Source organism: Oreochromis aureus, linkage group 7 (genome assembly GCF_013358895.1).
Source record: "Oreochromis aureus strain Israel breed Guangdong linkage group 7, ZZ_aureus, whole genome shotgun sequence".
Taxonomy (NCBI): Eukaryota; Metazoa; Chordata; class Actinopteri; order Cichliformes; family Cichlidae; genus Oreochromis; species Oreochromis aureus.
In genome coordinates, this window is record NC_052948.1 from 2,625,664 (window position 1) to 2,642,392 (window position 16,729).

General features: G+C 41.5%; 1 protein-coding gene and 1 long non-coding RNA gene across 4 annotated transcripts in view; one reads left to right on the top strand and one right to left on the bottom strand.

The window, feature by feature from the left end:
• The first annotated feature begins 788 nt into the window (after nt 1-788).
• The window catches only part of kcng4a (potassium voltage-gated channel, subfamily G, member 4a), a 28,019-nt gene continuing 12,078 nt past the window's right edge, over nt 789-16,729 (top strand). Inside the window, exons 1-3 of one of the 3 annotated variants that reach the window (XM_039614880.1) lie at nt 789-1,558; nt 3,604-4,218; nt 4,323-4,964. In XM_039614880.1, coding sequence (XP_039470814.1) covers nt 4,111-4,218; nt 4,323-4,964 — 750 coding nt within the window. In that variant the 5' untranslated portion in view covers nt 789-1,558; nt 3,604-4,110. Of the gene's footprint in view, nt 1,559-2,842; nt 4,219-4,322; nt 4,965-16,729 lie in introns of those variants that run through there. The other 2 variants (XM_039614879.1, XM_031760117.2) reach the window with 2 other exon arrangements.
• LOC120441118 lies at nt 4,570-16,195 on the bottom strand. The gene is made up of 5 exons (XR_005613791.1): nt 16,122-16,195; nt 14,604-14,646; nt 6,769-6,942; nt 4,864-4,943; nt 4,570-4,693 (listed from the first exon to the last, which is right to left on the bottom strand). It is a non-coding gene; the product is annotated as an uncharacterized LOC120441118 (long non-coding RNA).

The following is a 16,729-nucleotide window of genomic DNA, read 5'->3' on the forward strand; positions in this document are numbered from 1 at the left end:
CTCACTAATGTGTTGTCTGCTCTGTTAGATGGCATAAAGGACTGGCCAAAGTGTTTGCTTGGTTTAGCAGTCCCCTCAGGCACACACAACCTAATGAGCTGCTTCTCAAGGACAAAGTTTGAGGCTGGAGATGCAAACAAGCCTGATGATATTTTATTCTCTGAACTCTCACCTTGTCTAAATTATACTGCTTTGTTGGAGCACTTACACTTTTCAAAGGCAGTTTTAAACTCTCACATCTATTTATGTACTTGTGACGTAGTCCACAGTTTGTCCAGCTGTTCAGTGTTACTAAGATTTATAACTGTCCTTCCCACCAGCGAGTTTTTCTCTTTTATGTGTGGCTTTAAATAGTAATTCAAACATCTGGTTCGGCCTACAATGACTCTTCCTTTGTACATAACACGCATCTTCCAGTAATAAACAGCAGTAAACTATAGGAAGCAATAAGACCATCAGTTATTGAATTATAAGATTAGTCCAAGTAAAATATTTATGTGTGTGTGTGTGTGTGTGTGTGTGTGTGTGTGTGTGTCTGTGTGTGTGTAAAAGCTGCAATAAAGCTCTTTGTATGACAAAGCTGATTTTTTTTAAAAAGGGATTTGACAGAAGAAATGTGTTAACATGCAAATCTATTTGTTTTTATCTTACTAACAAAGATTTGTTTTAGATTAAAAAGGGCAATTTAAAATAAAATGAATTTCACTCAGACAGCACCTTTCTTCTTCGACCGTCCATGTTTGCAGCCGCAAACAGGCTCACCTCATCAGAACAGGGCGCACAGAGATGTTTGTGTTTTTTTTTTTTTTGATAAAACGGGTAACGTGAAATATCCTGTCTTGCTGTGTTTTCTTTAAAGCCACTAGTTTGGTCTTCTTTAGACATAAAACACAAGCTGACTGCAAAATTTGAGTCTGAATTGGAGCTTGAGTTCAGATTTGTTGGTGAAGGTAATTCCGGGGCGAACCGCGCCCCCTGTTGCGCGTGAAGCGGTCAGGGTAGGAAACATGGAGGATAGCATCTCCTCAGTGTCCTTGAATTACACACTGTGTAAAAGGTAGCGGACAACAAAAGCCACCCGATGCCCGCATTTCTGCTGAAATGCGGGGTTTGTGTAATCTGGAACTTGCACACAGTCGCCTTTTCCCGGTCACTTCTGTACCTGCTGTCACCTTTACGCACACTTGAACTTGGGTAAGCTATCCACTGTCTCCTCTGTTGCGCACCACAGCGCCGACTCCCTCCTCCCGTGCTCTTCCTCCTCCTCCTCCTCCTCCTCCTGCAGCACCGCTCCGCGAGCTGTAACGGGACACTTTCAGTGCTCCAAACCTTTACTCGGTTCCCATCAACGGTATGTTCAGACTGTCTGCGCGCCTTCCATCGGAGCGGATGATGCCGGAAAGGCGTCCCTGTTATTGTGACATGTGGTGGCTAGTGATGATCGCTGACTCCCTGACGTGGTGCTGAATGATCGGAGGAATTGAGAAGCGACATTGAGGGATTTTACTCAAAACTGATCCGGCCGTCTGAAGATGAGCTCGGGGCTGAGGACGGTAAGGTGTGCTCATAAGTTATATCGATGTCTGCAGGGGTCTCGTTTGTAGTTTTTACATTTGTCTGAAGTTGTAATTAAATACAAATCTCTTTTTTCTCGCCAACACTGTAACACAGAGGAGGACAAATGATCACACTTTGTGTTTGAGAGTTTTATTTGGAACTAAGTGTATCCAAAATATGAAGTTGTTTTGAATCAGTTGTAAGATTATGGTCTTTAAAATGTCCTTCAAACCACATTTGACTTTCGGGGTCCTCTTATTATTATTATTATTATTATTTATTATTATTATTATTATTATTATTATTATTATTATTATCGTTTCTGCAAAACTCCTCCAAACGAGAGTTGGTTATATGATCGTAATTACGCGACAGATTTAACCGAGTTTAATTAGAGATCTATTCGTAAAAATGTTTCCCAGTGTGTGCTTTTGCAAGTTGGGCAGAGAGAGACAGAGAGAGATTTTCCTGCTGAACATAAAGCATCCCTGCCTCTCCAGCAGCTCCTGACGAACGCAGTCACTGTTGACTGACTATGAATATAACATAAGCTCCCTGAGTGAATGCTGCATGCAGCACAGCCACTTAATAGAAAACTCCCAGAGTCAATAATCTAAAAAACAAAACAGAATTGTACATATTCTCATTTTAATACAATTTTAACTTTTAGTCGCTTTCATAAGTTAATTGGAAGATTCCTAAATGTCACAATGTTCAATAAAACTGCACTCATTAAATTCTAAAGAAAATGCACAACAATAAGAATTTCTTTTTAACTGACTGACCATCTAACCTATTGGATTTGTGTCTATTGTTGCACCAAAATTAGCTGATAGTAACAGTGTAAACGCCTCCTTCAATTAACTTTACACTAGGAAAAAAGAGGGAACTTCCATGAGGACTACAGATCAATTAATTACAGTTTATCATTCTCTCCTCTTCCTGTGCGGTGGAAATGAAACACCAGCACCTTGACAGAACTGATTTATTGGTTCCTCAATAACAGGATCTTATCGTCCTGCATCTGAAGTACCGAAGCACTTGGGTACGATCCAGTTCGTCAAAGTGTCTGTTCTTTTCATTCACACATTCAATAAGCCTGTGTGTACTTTACATGAATACTAAGCAGAACAATGACAATACTGCAGTGTTAGTGTTGGTGGTCCTGGAGGTCTGGATTGGTTTTCACACGGTCCCATGCTGTGCTTAACCATGAGGTTTTTTATTTGCTCACAGTGGCAGATGAGTGTTGGATTTGAGCACGGAGACCTGCACCTACATGCATTTTTAGAAATGGGTAGAAAAGTGTGAAATTTAAATTAAGATTATCTAAACTGTTGGGACATTTGAAGAAATGTCACTGTAGCATTTTATTCACACCAAAAGCTGCCAAGAGAAAAGTGGAGGACAGCCAAATATAAGGCAGCTGTATTGTTAGTAACAGGATACAAAAACAAGCTACAGAGGATTATCTGAGTGTTTGTTGAATTCAATTAAATGTCAAATAACACAATAACAGGGCTCATGTTGAAATCAGAGTATTAAGTATAACTCTTTAAAGCTCTGACACAACTCACCATTCTGGGCAACTTTAACAGCTAACAGTGCCAGTAAGTTTCAGGGAAGTTGTTTTGCCAAGGAAAAACATTTTGGACCTTGTGCTGTGCAACAGACACTGAAGCACACGGCCAATAACTTACTCTGGGTGTGAATCATACCGTGAACCTCTGAATGTTCTTTTCTTCTGTTAGTCTTTAATTTTTCTATCACCACTTTTAACAGATCATTTTTTTCTCAATGTGAATATGAGTGAAAAATTCTTCGCCTATGCATTCAGCGACGGGCCATTTATAGCAGGAGAGCAAATGTGACTGTCTTCTTTCTCATTGAAAAGAAGTGAAAGAGGAGGGAGGAGCTTCTAGCACTGCAGTCTCATCTTCTGTGTGTTCTCAGTCTTTCCTATTCTTGCTCTGTGTTGACGTATATGCCTCAATCTCAGTCCATCCTTGCTTCATTCTAACATTTCTCTCTCTGTCTCTCTTTCAGTTGCCTGCATGATGCCACCACAGGTTTAGACCCTCCCTAATCCTGTTGTGGTGACACAGAGGATCTTCCTCAGTTCCCCAAACACCCCAGCACTGCACATTTGGCTCCTTAACTCATGCAGCTCATTCTCTGCTGCTGTCAGCCAGTGATCAGTCCTAACCTGCTCTCTTTATTCAGGCTTGCCTTTGCTAGACTGGCTTCAGAACAGGATTACCCACTGATTTGATGTTGAAGTCTGGTACACAGACTCAGTCTGCTGTGGACCTCTTATCTCATGACGCTCTGTTGGTTGGGGACCAAAAACAGAAAAACAGCACTGCACCTTTTCTTTCTTCTGTTTGCCTACGGTAGCAGGAAAACTTTTTCAGATCTGTAATACCAAAAAAACTGATGTTTATTGAGAGTGAAAAGTTTCAGAGGGCACAGTCTGCAGACTCTCTCTGTCTTTGCTCTCTGGTCTGAGCAGTCCACTCTCCAATCGAAGCACAGTGCTCTGTCAATGCTGCCATGCCCATCATCAGCAATGCCAACCATGACTTCAGCAATCTGTCCGTCAGTGATGACAGCAGTCTCGACCACATATTCACTGAGATCCCAGAGACTGAGACTATCAAGGTATGAACACGATTGCTGGTAAATTTAATGGTTAGAGAAGATTTATATCAAGTAAGTTCTCAAATTGTATAATAATGATCGCCGTTTCATTCTTCGTGCTACAGGGTGTGTACTACCAAAGAGCTCAGTTCATCCGTCGGCCAGAGGACCTCTTGTCCGTCGACCATGCTTCCTTGGCAGTGATCAATGTCGGGGGAAACCGCTACACCTTCCCCTGGAGCACGCTGGAGCAATTTCCCCTCACACGACTTGGCCGCCTCTGTGGCTGCAGGTCACCCGAGGACATCGCCAGCATCTGTGACGACTACGATGAAGCCCGCAAGGAGTTCTTCTTCGACCGCTCACCATCCGCCTTTAGGGTTATCCTCAACTTCTTGGCTGCAGGGAAACTCCGACTGCTACGAGAGATGTGCATCCTCTCCCTGCACGACGAGCTGACCTACTGGGGCGTGGAGATGGCGTACATGGAGCGCTGCTGCAAGAGGAAGATGTACACACGCATCGAGGAAGTGCACGAGAAAGAGAGGCGTCGGGAGGAGCGCAGGCAGAAAAACGCCATGCAGCGGGTGACAGTGGAGGAAACACAATACAGAAAAGTGATGAACTGGCTAAGAGATATGGTAGAAAACCCACAGTCAGGCTTACCAGGGAAGATCTTTGCCTGCCTGTCGGTGATCATGGTTGCTGTGACTGTTGTCAGTTTATGTATCAGCACGATGCCAGACCTCAGAGAGGAGGAGGACAGGGTGAGTGACCAACAGTGCTGATTGTGACACCAAACTTTGATGTAGGTTCAGTCATAGTCTTTAGGTTTTAGTCATGATTTAGGCATCTAAATTCTTTTAGTTTTAGTGTAGTTTTAGGAACTAAATATGGTAAGATTACAGTAGACCAGATCTAAAGTTGAATCAGCTGTGTAATTGTTTGTTGTGTTTTTCCTTGACATTGAATGTGAAACGTGCCCATATTTCCACTCTTCTCCTGCCATGCGTTGACATTTTATCACGTTTTCCTGAGACACAGGGAGCATGCGAGCTAGTTCCTGTCTCCTGCAGAACTTAATTAGTTCTGATTGGATCTCGTCTCTCCAGAATATTTTCACCTCATTTTTATTCGCTCACAAAAGGGTCAGTGCATTTCAGCCTAGTTAGTGTTTTTTTGGTCGTTGAAGAAAATGACTGGCCAGTGAAATCAAGTGTTGGCCTGCTGTAAGCGTAGCTATTAGCAGCAGAAGATTCAGAATCCAAGTCAGATTAGTACAAAATAGCCATAAATGACAATTTTGTAGAGTCCTAAAGCAGCTCTGTCTGTCAGCGATTTATCATGTGAGTGATCGTGACTGCTTAGAATGAACGCTCATCAAGACATAATCACTAGCACTTCCTTTATTTCCTGGAAACTAACATTAAATGTGTTTAATGGAGATATTAGGTTGATGAACATTTTGCCATTGCTACAGCTAAGGTGTGGAGATTAGTGGTGGTGATAGATTCCATTATAAAGTCCATCAATTTTTTTGACCAAACAAATGATCCCCAAACCCAGGCTACATGCTGGCCCTTTGCAAGTCGGGGTCTGTGCACACATAATTGCATGTTTATGAATAATTGCTTTTAACTGTTTTTATATCACTGCACTCTGGATTAAAGGAGAACAAAAAACAAGACCGAGAACATCTTCTTAGACAAAAGCTGATGTTGCAAAAGTGAAAATTCTAAATTATAAAACTCGCTGTCATCTTATCCTCTTCAATATTCTGGTGGGACGTTGCAGTGTCTGTGTGTGATCTGTCTACTCGTAGCAGCACAGAATAATTAAGCCGGAGCTGCTCACTGAGGCCTGTCCAGTATCTGAATAATGAAATGAGCATACTGTATGTGACAACGTAGACAGACTCACACACATGTGCATCAACAGACACGCTTACAGCTGTAAAAAACACACATATGCACTACCACTGCACACAGAATAGCGATGAAGAATCCACTGAAACTGAAACAGCGCTCTCTGAATTATGCACACATTTACTCTTTTGTCTTATGTTGGCTCATGACTAACTTCTGACAGCAACATGTCCCCCATTCAGGATTTGATCATTTTTCATACACCGGGTGCCCTTGGAGTAGACCTGTCGTGCTCGTTCCCAGCTCCACATTTTTATTCTAGAGCAGCTCAGTACGATTAACTACTGGGCAGCTGTGGCTCAGGTGGTAGGGCAGGTTGCCTACCAATTAGAAGGGCAGTGCATCGATCTCTGGCTCTTCCAGCCTGCATCCAAAGTATCCTCGGGCAAGTTGGTGAAATCAGAGTTGCCCCCTGTGTTAGAAAGTTCTTTGGCAAAGTTCTGCATGGATGTATGTGTGACTGGGTGAATGAGACTTGTAATAGAAAGCTCCACTATGGCACAACACGAGTACCAGTCCAATTACAGTTCAAAATAATCCTTGTTTATCAGGTTCAGCCCAAAGTCCTGGTGTACAATAAAGCAACTTTAACCAAGTATCAGAATCAAAACAGTACATATGTATGTATGCATGTAAGTTGACACACCTGTTCAATGGAAACTCCTCGAGAAGTGTACAGCAGCACCCCTGTACTGATTTTGATATGAGCAGTCACAGGCAGCCAAAAGATCGAGTGCAGAGAGGGGGTGGTGTTACTGGAGAATGCCGACAGCAGAATACTTGATGAGTTGTAAAGGCTGAAGAGAAGATTTTGAGAGCCCTGCCAAGAGGAGTCCAGTAGTTAGTGAGAGTCATAGGAACACAGATGGACAAGAGCTTTGGCTCAGGAGTGGATCGAGTCTCCTGGTCTGCTGCTATGCATTTGATATGGACCTTTTAGAGCATGTAATAGATCAAACCTATTACTATTGTCCTAAGTGAAAAAATGCAGTGGCGTCAGTTGCTGCTGTAGCTTTATTTTCTATGCAGTGGTGACAGTGAAAGGTTCAGCAGAAAAGAATCAGATATACAGCAGGATTTAAAAGCAAGCAGAGATTGAATAGAATAGTATTTCTGATGTGTAGTATTACAGTAGCATTTTATGTAAATGGTAAATGAAGTTTTCCTGCTTGTTATTCACCTCAGGTAAGCAGAGCTGCACTGACGGAGACATTGAAAGGCTGCACGCAGCCTTCCCTCGTACACACGCACTTGCAATTACCACGCCGTATTGATTCCTGGTGTAACAGTGTTTCCAGCCAGTGCAAAGTTTTGTGAAACTCTTTCCTGCAGTTAGTGTAACTAGGAGTGTTTGTTTCTATGCCCTGAGGCAGCAGTGTGGGTTAAAAGGTCATCTGAGGTTTGTATGATTGTGTCTGACATCTCACACCTTTGGGAGGACGTTGTGGGATGTAAGGACATTTAGGTGTATGCGTTCACTCAGGCATGTGTTTGCATGTCTGCGCTCGTTCCTAGAAAGAGGATGGCAGTTCCATCTACAAGTAAACAAATCCATCTGCTGCTTTCATGCTTTTCCCTCTGCATGCTCCGGAGGTTCAGACTATTCAGCTGCATTGAACTCCATCTGCAGTGTCCAGCTAGCAAGCAGCGGCAGGGTTCCTGTCATCTTTAATTCACGTAGTCCTGCCGTTTGTCTCTCTGTTCTGTTATGTGCCGGAGTGGGCCGAAATTCCCTCGTCCACTCATAATTCATCCTGCTTCTCTGCCTGTTTCTGTTTGGGTAAGGAGTGTGAAGGAGAGATAGCGTAAAGTAAAGATGGATTGTGGACTAGGTGGCTGAATAGAGTGAAGGAGAAAAGGAGAGACAGAGAAAGAATGTGCTTTAGGGAGATAAGAGAGGACGGTTCTGGTAGAAAAAACCCGGCAAGAAACATTACTTAATTTTTCTCCTCTGGTTGCTCCCCTTTGTCCATGTAATGTGTTTCTCTCTGTCCTCAGCTGATCTCGTCTATCAAGCAGTATACCACTAGGAGCTAAAAGCTCAGCTCCAGTCCCACTGATAACCACTCTTTCATCCTTCTATCTCCTGCTGTGGGTGTGCATGCATCTCTGCTCTGTATTATGTAAAAACTTTCAATGTGATTCTGAAGTCAATTCTGCAGGATGTTTATAGTTGTGACACTTTGGCAGAAAGCACAAAAATGCAAGTGGATGCAAGAAATCTTCATATAATTCAAAACTTTAATCATCACGACCATGTCGAAAAACATTTAACCGCTTGATTGTCTTCAAATGAAACATTGAACAAGAGTTGAGCTTCATGCCTCGTATACAAATGATGCCAACAGCATCTTTTGGACTAAAGCTAATAAATTGATCTTTTATCAGACAATATATTGTAGGTACATAAAGGCAAGGTGTGATCTGAAGCACTGCTCCCAGTGCAGCTGGTGTTTTTTGATTGCTCTGTGGAAGGCCTCCTTTCCACCTCTTGCTCTTGTGTGTCGGCAATGTTACTGTGGTCCTTAAACTTGCACAGAGAGCAAAAATCATCTTCTCTATCAAACTGACCTAACTTTTATGTTTGGGATCATCACTTGTGACGAGAGCTCAGTGTCTGGTTTTGACTCAGAAACCAAACCAAACAGTTAAAGAGTCCATGGTCTCATAAGCTGAAAGCAGCAGCATCAGATCAGAGGTGAAACCAGGCTCATACTTGTGTTTTGGTGGAAACAACCTAAACTGTGGTGACTGCTCTTGTGGCCACTCCTCAAATCCTAATTACCAGATTTGAGTCCTTATGACTTTCTCCTCTTCCCCAAAGGGTCAGTGCTGTAACACACCAGAGGAGATCCAAGCCAAAATGCACAAGTGCTTGTACCCGAACATGGAGCCATCTAAAAATAGCATTTGCACCATAAGAGTTGCACAGTTACCCAAGGAGACTCTTTGAAGGGCAGATCATCCAAATTTAAATGAAATATCTTTTTGTCAGTTTCAGAATTTTATGATTTTGCATATTTTGCCAAGGAGTAACAAGAAATGCTATAATATTATTACTAAACTTTCTCTGTTATATAACTTGTGCACAATATACAATTACAGGCTGAATTTGTTTTAAAAGTCCTGAAAAAAATTAAATGTATTCATATCAAGATGATCATATTATGATTAAAAAAGTACTATCAATATATGATTAGTGATTAGTCAGCGACCTAATATCTATATTAGTAAGTGATCCTGGGTTATAATACATTTTCTTTGACCCATTTCTTTTCTTGGCCCATTAAAGTCTAAAGAAGCTCGTGTCTGAAATACCTTATTAATTTACTATTTAGTAAGATGAAATGAAAGTGATTTGTTTAATCCATCCAAAGCTCTGGTACCTACCCAATAGTACCCAAGATCCATACTATTTCAGGGATGCATGTAATGGTGTTCCTGAGATCACTTATAGTGACGTAACTGTGGTTTCTGGGGTATTAAAAGTAGAATGAGAGGCAGAGCTTTCAGGCCCTCTTCTGTGGAACCAGCTCTCAGTTTGATTTGGGGAGACAGACAAACTTTTATTAATAAAAGCTTAAAACGTTTTGATAAATTTTACAGTTAGAGCTGAATCAGGTGACTCTGAACACTCCCTTAGTTATGCTGCCATAGGACTAAGCTGCTGGTGGTTTCCCAAGATGCACTGAGCATTTTTTCTTCACTTGCCTACTTTCACCCTCTACATGTTTAATTATTTTTATTTTTGCATTTAATCATTTGTTACTGTTAATCTCTGGCTCTCTTCCACAGTGTGTCTTTCTCCTGTCTCCCCCCCTTGTTCCCACTACCCAGTTGCAGCAGGTAGCTGCCCCTCCCTGAGCCTGGTTCTGCTGGAGGTTTCTTCCTGTTAAAAGGTTTTTCTTCCCCAGGTGCTTGCTCATAGGGGACATCTGATTGTTGGGGTTTTCTCTGTATTGTGGTAGAGCAGGGGTGGGCAACTCCAGGCTTTGAGGGCTGGTGTCCTGGAGGTTTTGATCCAACACAGCTGATTCAAAGAAGTTCTCCAGAGTGTTGGTAACGAACTAATCATGTGATTCAGGTGTGTTGACCCAGGGTGATATCCAAAGCCTACAGGACCCTCGAGGCCTGGAGTTGCCCACCCCTGTTGTAGAGTCTTTACCTAACCATATAAAGCACCTAGAGGTCACTGTTGTTGTGGTTTAAACCAGCGGTCCCCAACCTTTTTTGTGCCATGGACCAGTTTATGTCTGACAATATTTTCACGGACCGGCCTTTAAGGCGTCGGGGATAAATACAAAAACTCTGTGGCTTCCTCCCACAGTCCAAAGACATGCACTTTGTGGGGATAGGTTAATTGAAAAATACAAATTGCCCATAGGTGTGAATGCAGGAGTGAATGTGAGTGCGAATGGTTGTCTGTCCCTTTGTGTTGGCCCTGCGACGGACTGGCGACCTGTCCAGGGTGTACCCCACCTCTCGCCCTATGACAGCTGGGATAGGCTCCAGCACCCCACGCGACCCTGAAAAGGGGAAGCGGAAGCAAGGAAGGAAGGAAGGAAGGAAGGAAGGAAGGAAGGATGGATGGATGGATGGATGGATGGATGGATGGATGGATGGATGGATAACGATAAAACCCCTGAAAACCATAAATTTCACACCCGGGCCTCAACTCTCGCAGTGAACTGTCAATGACTGTTTAAAGCGAGACTGGGCTACCAAACTGCTAATGGCTCTGCAAATGAAAATGTAACTCCCAAATGAACTTACTGTACACACAGTGTTTATTTACAAAAAGTATTTCAAACTATGGTATACATTTAGTTAAATAAAGTTCATGGGATGTTTGATACAGTGAAAGATTTGTTTTAAATCAAAGTTTGCTTCTTATAATCTCGTGCTCAAACGTTGACAGAACAAAAAAAACGAGAGGCTGAATGAACAAAATGATCGTTTCCTCTGATTACCACTCTGAGTTAATCCTGTTTGAGATTATAATCAAGTGTAGATTGAGAAAAAACTCGATTCACGTTATTTTTTAGGTGATATTTTTGGTGTTATTTATTCTAATAAATAACAAAGTAACAAAACCCGTCTGTACCTTACGACTTGCAGCTACATGATGCTGTGATGTTGCCTTTACTTCTTGCTTGTGTTTTTAGACACTGGTAATCTTCTTGAGTCAAATCTACGGTAGCAACACTCAGAAAGAGCAGCAGGTCTCAGCATATATCGATAACCTTCTTGAAATTACATGTTGTTGCTCAAATGTCACAAATGAAACAAAAGACACTGACTTTATTTGTACTTTCAAAGTAAAACCTGTCTGTATTCATTTTCATCCGTCTCTCACAGAAATACGTTCCTGTCATTAAGTGTCGCTTGGAATTAAGTCTTTGATGTTCTCACTGTTTGATGGAGTATTTTCAGACAGCCTCGACAGATCTGCTCTCCTTTTCCTAATTCAGATGTATTCTGGCCTGGGGAGTCATTTTATGTTCTTAGTGCCATAAATTGGAGTGGGATTTGCTGTTCAATAGTTACGTCCCAGGACATCAATCACAAGTATCTTGAGACTGAGGGACAGACTACATGGCTTAAGCGCCACACTGAGCGTTCCGATTCATCCACGTCTTCTCAAACAGAGACTGGTCAATAGTCTTACTGAATTACAGAGCCTGCTTGGGCTGTTGATTGTAGACAAGACGGATTTCTTATTTTATTAGGAGATGAAAAACAGACATAATGAGCCTTGTGATGTCTGAAGGAAGATAAAGTATCGCTTTATGTATCTGAGAGAAGAAGGTAATAGAGGAGTAAGAGACGAGGGGTAAATATTAAACCATCCGCATTCCTATTTCTGTTTTCTCAAAGGAGCTGTTCAGTATTTAGAGACTGTCTCACACAAAGTGGTAAATAAGAGAGAGGAGACACACATGCGTGCACACACATTCTCAGCAGAGCAAACCTAACTCATCTCACATTATTTTGCTAGCATTTTTAGCCCCCCCACCCCTCCCCGCTCTCCGGTGAGCATCATACAAAGCACACATCCTTGACACTGACTGTGCATAGTCAAAAATCTATTTTTAGACATCAATTCTTAATAGCGTAGCATGTTGCATTTGATATTCTGAACTCGAATGTCATTAAGATAAAGTTAGTTTATGTAATGTTTTGTAATCACTCTTGGAGTCCATTAAATGACCTTCTATTCATGTCATCTTCAACAGAGCCGCAGTGATGGAATAATAACCTAGAAGCAATTACTGTCAGTAATCCTTCCACGTCTAAATTATGGGCAGCACTGAAGACCATTCATTAATAATACGATCACATAGCTGCCTTTAAGAATGGCATCTCATATTTGACAGGTGATGGGTCAACCCAGTATCTGTTGGTCCACCGTGTCCACTTCACGCTTTGCCTCTCCAAATTTGAAATGCACACGCATACAGAAATTGCATTACCAGCAGGGGGAGATAATTTAAAGCCACAAAGTCAGTGTATTAATTCAAGGATCCTTAATCGTCAGAATCGATTAAGCTAGGTGGCTAATGTGTATAATAATGTCTGTTTAAATGCTTTCCCGTGATTATTTTCATGTTGGCTTGATACTGCAGATTACTGAAATTTACTGCAACTTCTGCATCTGTGAAATGGACACAGTGGGCCGGTGTGTCGTGATATGGATGGGTACATATTGTGGCACTGACCTGCTATGGAACAGGTAGCATCTCATGTAATCTATGAGACAGGTTTACATATAATATGGTAAAAACAATAGAAATAAGAAAGGATTGGCCGGGGAAGAGCATAACATTTACTGCTTGTCAGAGATCCAAACGTCTGAAACTAAAAACACTCTTTTGCCTGAATCTGGATCCTTATCTGGCGTTTTATGTCCAGCTTCACTGAAAACCAGTATTGGCTGTGATAAAATCTCAGAAGAATTACTGGTTATTTGTGTGTCTCCTGCTTCTGTGCTAAATTCCATTATGTGAATCAACAAAGACATGTTTTGTCTCTGAGCGGGGAGTTGTGATTTGGCATCCAACATTTTTGACTATCTGGACTTGGAAGCATGAATGAATTCCCCCTGCAGCTCAGAGCAACGGTGACAGCGATCTGATAGGTTTTGTGTGAGCATAATGTAACAAAAGGCTCCCCCTGCATGTGATTTTGTTTAAGATGATTTACTTGCACACCTGAGATGTGAAACATAATGTAATAGATGCACAGACCTAGCACCAAGGCTAGTGTGCATGTGTGTGCACACGTGTGTGTGTGTGTGTGTGTGTGTACTCTCTCTGTCTTTGGCCAAGTTCAGAAGACAAAGCAGTGTCATCAATCATGAGCCTTGTTTGTGTGTTTAACAACAGAGGCACAAAATTAAGCATGCATGCTTTGTGTGTGATGATTTCCCCCCATCATTAAATTCACACAAAGAGAGCATAAATAGGTGCTGGTGTGTAAAGTTGGTTGCCTCAGTGGGATGTGAGTCTGGCAGTTACTTAGGGTTACTATACTTAAGTAACTAAGTAAGACTTTAGAGAAGCAGGTGGCTGCAGATTAGAGGGAATGAAAGAGAGGCCGGAGCAGTGGGGAAAAACAAAAACCTGACATTGGTAGGTGCAGATGAGCATAAGTCAGCGGTTTGTGTGTGCAGCTGTTACTAACACGCACTGTCATTTTAAAATGGCAGACATTAGAGCTTTTCTAAACTTGCAAACCCTCAGACCATAAGAAGGTCTGCAGCTACAGTACATGCTAATAATCAGATTCCACCGCAACTGGAGTAATTGTAGAAACACTTTCAATTAGCATGCATATGTATTTCCTTGTTTGTTTCCCCGGGCATGTATGTACTCTGAACGTATCAGTTCCGAGCAGATTCCACGCCTGTTACGGCCTATCTGCTTATGAGCTGCATTCCCTCCATCGGATGTGCCACATGGCTGCCAAGTGGGATTATTGAGAGAACAGCAAAGTATGAGGTGTTTATCCTGTCCATGCCAGAGTGGGAGCGCACAGCATAGATAAGTACAGCAAAGTATGGGAGCCATTTCCCAACCTTTGTCCCCTTTAACACATTTTAAATTCAAATTCTGCATTTTAATTCAAATTGTCTCAGCCGATGTTGCCAATTTATGATCTTTAAAATCACTTGATGCTTTTCTGATGACCTTTAAAAAGAAATGTAAGACATGCAACAAAGATATATCACACACACTTCCATAAATGTCAAGTAGCCTTCACATTTCTGCTGTGGTCAAAAGGTGAATGAGAACAGGTGTCGGTTTGATGTCTGCCTTCATAAAATAAAGAACATACCGGACATGAACTTCCTCCTATAAAATAATATTTTGACATCAAAAATATTTAAAAACCCACAAAATGCACAAATTAAAATGCATTTAAGAGTTGCATCATATGAACTGAGACACACGTGTCTCTGTAGACTGTATACATACTTACAGCAACAGGTAAAGATGAGTCCCTGAGATTCCCTGAGTGTGATCTGGAAATACAAATATAAGAGCAAGCTGCATTAAAAAATAGGCTGACTATTCAAAGATTAAATTGGTAATTAGAGAAAGACTGTTTTTCCCGTTTCATATGTTCCAAATGTCTAATATCTGCCATAAACCCATCTCCATCTTTGGTTACTATTTTTAATTTTTGTTGGGTACATTTTCTTCTGAATTTGCCTCCTTTTGTTTAAATGCAGAAAGAGCTGATTAATGAAAATGCAAAATATTTGCTTGTGTTTTGTCCGTTTAAAAGAATTTGTCAGCTTTTCTTCAGCTGCAGTGTGTTGAGCTTTCAAACTATTGATCTAGAAAATTAGTCTGAAAATATTTAGTAATTTTCACAGATGATTTTAATATAAAAAGCTACAAATCTATTTATTAGCAGAGTCTCAAATATGACTTTAAATCTCGTGAATAGAAGCTTATTTTGCCCAAATACAAAAACACAATAATGACCTTAAATGCGTTAAATTTCTTTCCTCTGAATGATTTTGCTTCATTTGAGTTTTCAATCATTCAAGTTTAAAGTGATTTGGTAACTTGGTGTCACCTTCTTTACAACAGTACTTTGAATAGAGACCAGTGGGTTGTAAATAACAGAAGGACATTGCACAGCCTGAAACTGTAGGCAAAATAAAGTTGGACTTAAACGTGCAGCACAGTGTTTGTGCTGTGCTTTACGGCCAAATATCTCCACTCAGTTGTCGTCTGTGTAAAGAACATCTCTGTGGTTTGATCAGATGGAACCTCTGCTATAGTTCTATATATTGCTTTTAGAGAGAAGAGGTCTTCTCCTGACAACCCTTCCAAACAAGCAGTACTTGTTCATTCTTTTGATAACTGCACTGTCATGAATGGTAACATTTAACTTGCTAACTGGGGCCTGTAGAGTCTGAGATGTAGCTCTTTTTATTATTTTTTTGCAGTTTCTCTGAGAGTTACACACTCTGACCTTGGATGACATTTTGTGAAGACACATTTATTGCCAACATGTAGTTTTCATAAAGGTGTTTCCACGCACTGATGATTAATTAACCAAGTGCTTTTGATCAGCAGCGCCTGGCTGCACAGAGCCCTTTGAATTTTTTCTTTTTTCACATAACTGTAGGTAAAGGTTCTTTTTGCTTGACCTTATCTAGAACATGATTTTTGGTAAGTGCTTTGATAGGATTAACCAGACCTGCAGATATGCTGATCATATTGGTGCATGTTAATGAAGCCACGATATCGTGAAACTGTGCACATGTTGTGGAGCGTTCACACCATAATCGGAAGGTCGAGGGTTCAAATCCATCAAACGGCTACCCTGAGGTACCCCTCAGCAAGGAACCGTCCCTACACACTGCTCCCCCACCGCTGGATTAATGGCTGCCCACTGCTTCACTGAGTGAATGGGTTAAATGCAGAGAGTAGTTTCAACCACAGGGGATTAATAAAGTATACGGAGAAAAAAAAAACCTACCCACATATCTAAGACACCAAGATGGTAAGACTTAATTCCACAAACGAAAGCTCAGCATAATTAACAGATGTACTGCAAACAACCTTGCAACTGAGAAAACAGCTCTACTTATGCATTTAGAAAGTAATTTGTGATGTGGGACAGCTGTGGAGGCAGGAAGCACATTGGCACAGTTATGCAGAGTTGTGTAACAGGAGCCCACACAGATGACACCTGGTGGACAGGTGTGGAATAACACCGGTGAGGAAAAACTCCCCAGAAAAAGCAGCCCCCACCAAAATCAATTAAAAGTAGAGAGAGTAGGATGTGGAAGAAAAACAGTTGTGACCATGACACACAAACAAGCAGCAGCTGCTTAGTTTCCCGAGGTTGCGTACATGACATTTGCCAACTCCCTTTTCACTAGACAGCTCAGTCCTGTCGTAACATGTAACAACCCTTTTGGGTTATAGCACCACTAGGGGAGGTTGCCCTACTATTGTAGTAGTTGGGGGAGTCTCCTAGTGGGTGTGCTGTTGTTAGCGGCAGCCATTCCATGCTGCTCATGTTCTTTTCTCTGAAAGAAAACCTTACTGTTATGACCAACTGGCGACGGCGACTACCGATCC